General features: G+C 45.2%; 1 protein-coding gene across 1 annotated transcript in view; it reads right to left on the bottom strand.

Moving 5' to 3' along the window:
- Positions 1-300: 300 nt before the first annotated feature.
- SIX3 (SIX homeobox 3) overlaps positions 301-941 on the bottom strand; it is an 11,585-nt gene continuing 10,944 nt past the window's right edge. Inside the window, exon 5 of the mRNA XM_014538496.1 lies at positions 301-937. Within this exon, the coding sequence (XP_014393982.1) occupies positions 875-937 (63 nt within the window). The 3' untranslated portion in view covers positions 301-874. The remainder of the gene's footprint in view (positions 938-941) is intronic.

Here is a 941-nt window from a genome sequence, read left to right as displayed (position 1 = left end):
AAAATCTGTTACAGTCATAACTATTCTTTTTCCACATTTATAACCAGTACCCACACAGGCAGTGACAGAGAGGAGAGAAAAAGGTGCTTACGAAGAAAATGATTGTCTGCTGAACAAAAAAACAGAAAATTGCATCTTGTTTGACCAATACTTGGACTTCAAAACAGAGAGAGAGAGAGAAAGAGGGAGAGAGAAAGAGAGAGAGAGAGGAAAAGAGAGAGAGGAAAAAAGAGAGAGCACGCAACAAAAGGCAAGAAACATTTTCTATTTCCCTCTCCAAGAGTTCTTTTCTTTTTAAACAAATTCCGAAAGGAGATGGCGGTTTTACTTTCTTTTTCCTCTTTTTGTCTCTTTTGCTTTTGTTGTCTTGTCATCGTGGTGGTGGTTTTTGTACAGTCGACTCTTTTTAAATCGTTTTAAACTAGAGAGAATATTTTCCCAGATACAAATAAATCGTCATGCAGGTGGGGTGCCAGTCCGTGGGAACCGAAAGGAGAAGCCGTGCTTGTCCGAGAAAGTATACAATTGTCACCTCTTTTATGTTTTCTGCCCACAACAACATCAGCGTTTGTGACTGTCTGTTGACGTCGCAGTCCTTTGGGGTGGCCGCGATGAGAAACGGGGGTTGGGGGTTGTTGATGGTTTGCGTTAAACTTATTTTTCTTGTGTTGTTTTTTTAATATATATATATTTTTTTTTGGCTGGGGTGGGGAGCGTGTGTGCGCGTGTGTGTGTGTGTGTGTGTGTGTGTGTGTGTGTGATGGTGTATCCTGATATCGGTTTGTTCTGGGGCTGGAGGAGGACGAGGAGGAGGTCAAGGAGGAGAAGGGGGATACGGAGCGGAGGGGGGCGGGGAGGAGGACGGCCTTGGGCATCATACATCACATTCCGAGTCGCTGGAGGTTACCGAGAGGATGGAGGTGCCGGTGTCCGCGCGCTCC

Source organism: Myotis brandtii, unplaced genomic scaffold (assembly GCF_000412655.1).
Source record: "Myotis brandtii unplaced genomic scaffold, ASM41265v1 scaffold191, whole genome shotgun sequence".
Taxonomy (NCBI): Eukaryota; Metazoa; Chordata; class Mammalia; order Chiroptera; family Vespertilionidae; genus Myotis; species Myotis brandtii.
The sequence above is the reverse complement of the archived record's forward strand: the minus strand, read 5'-3'. Positions and strand labels throughout refer to the sequence as shown.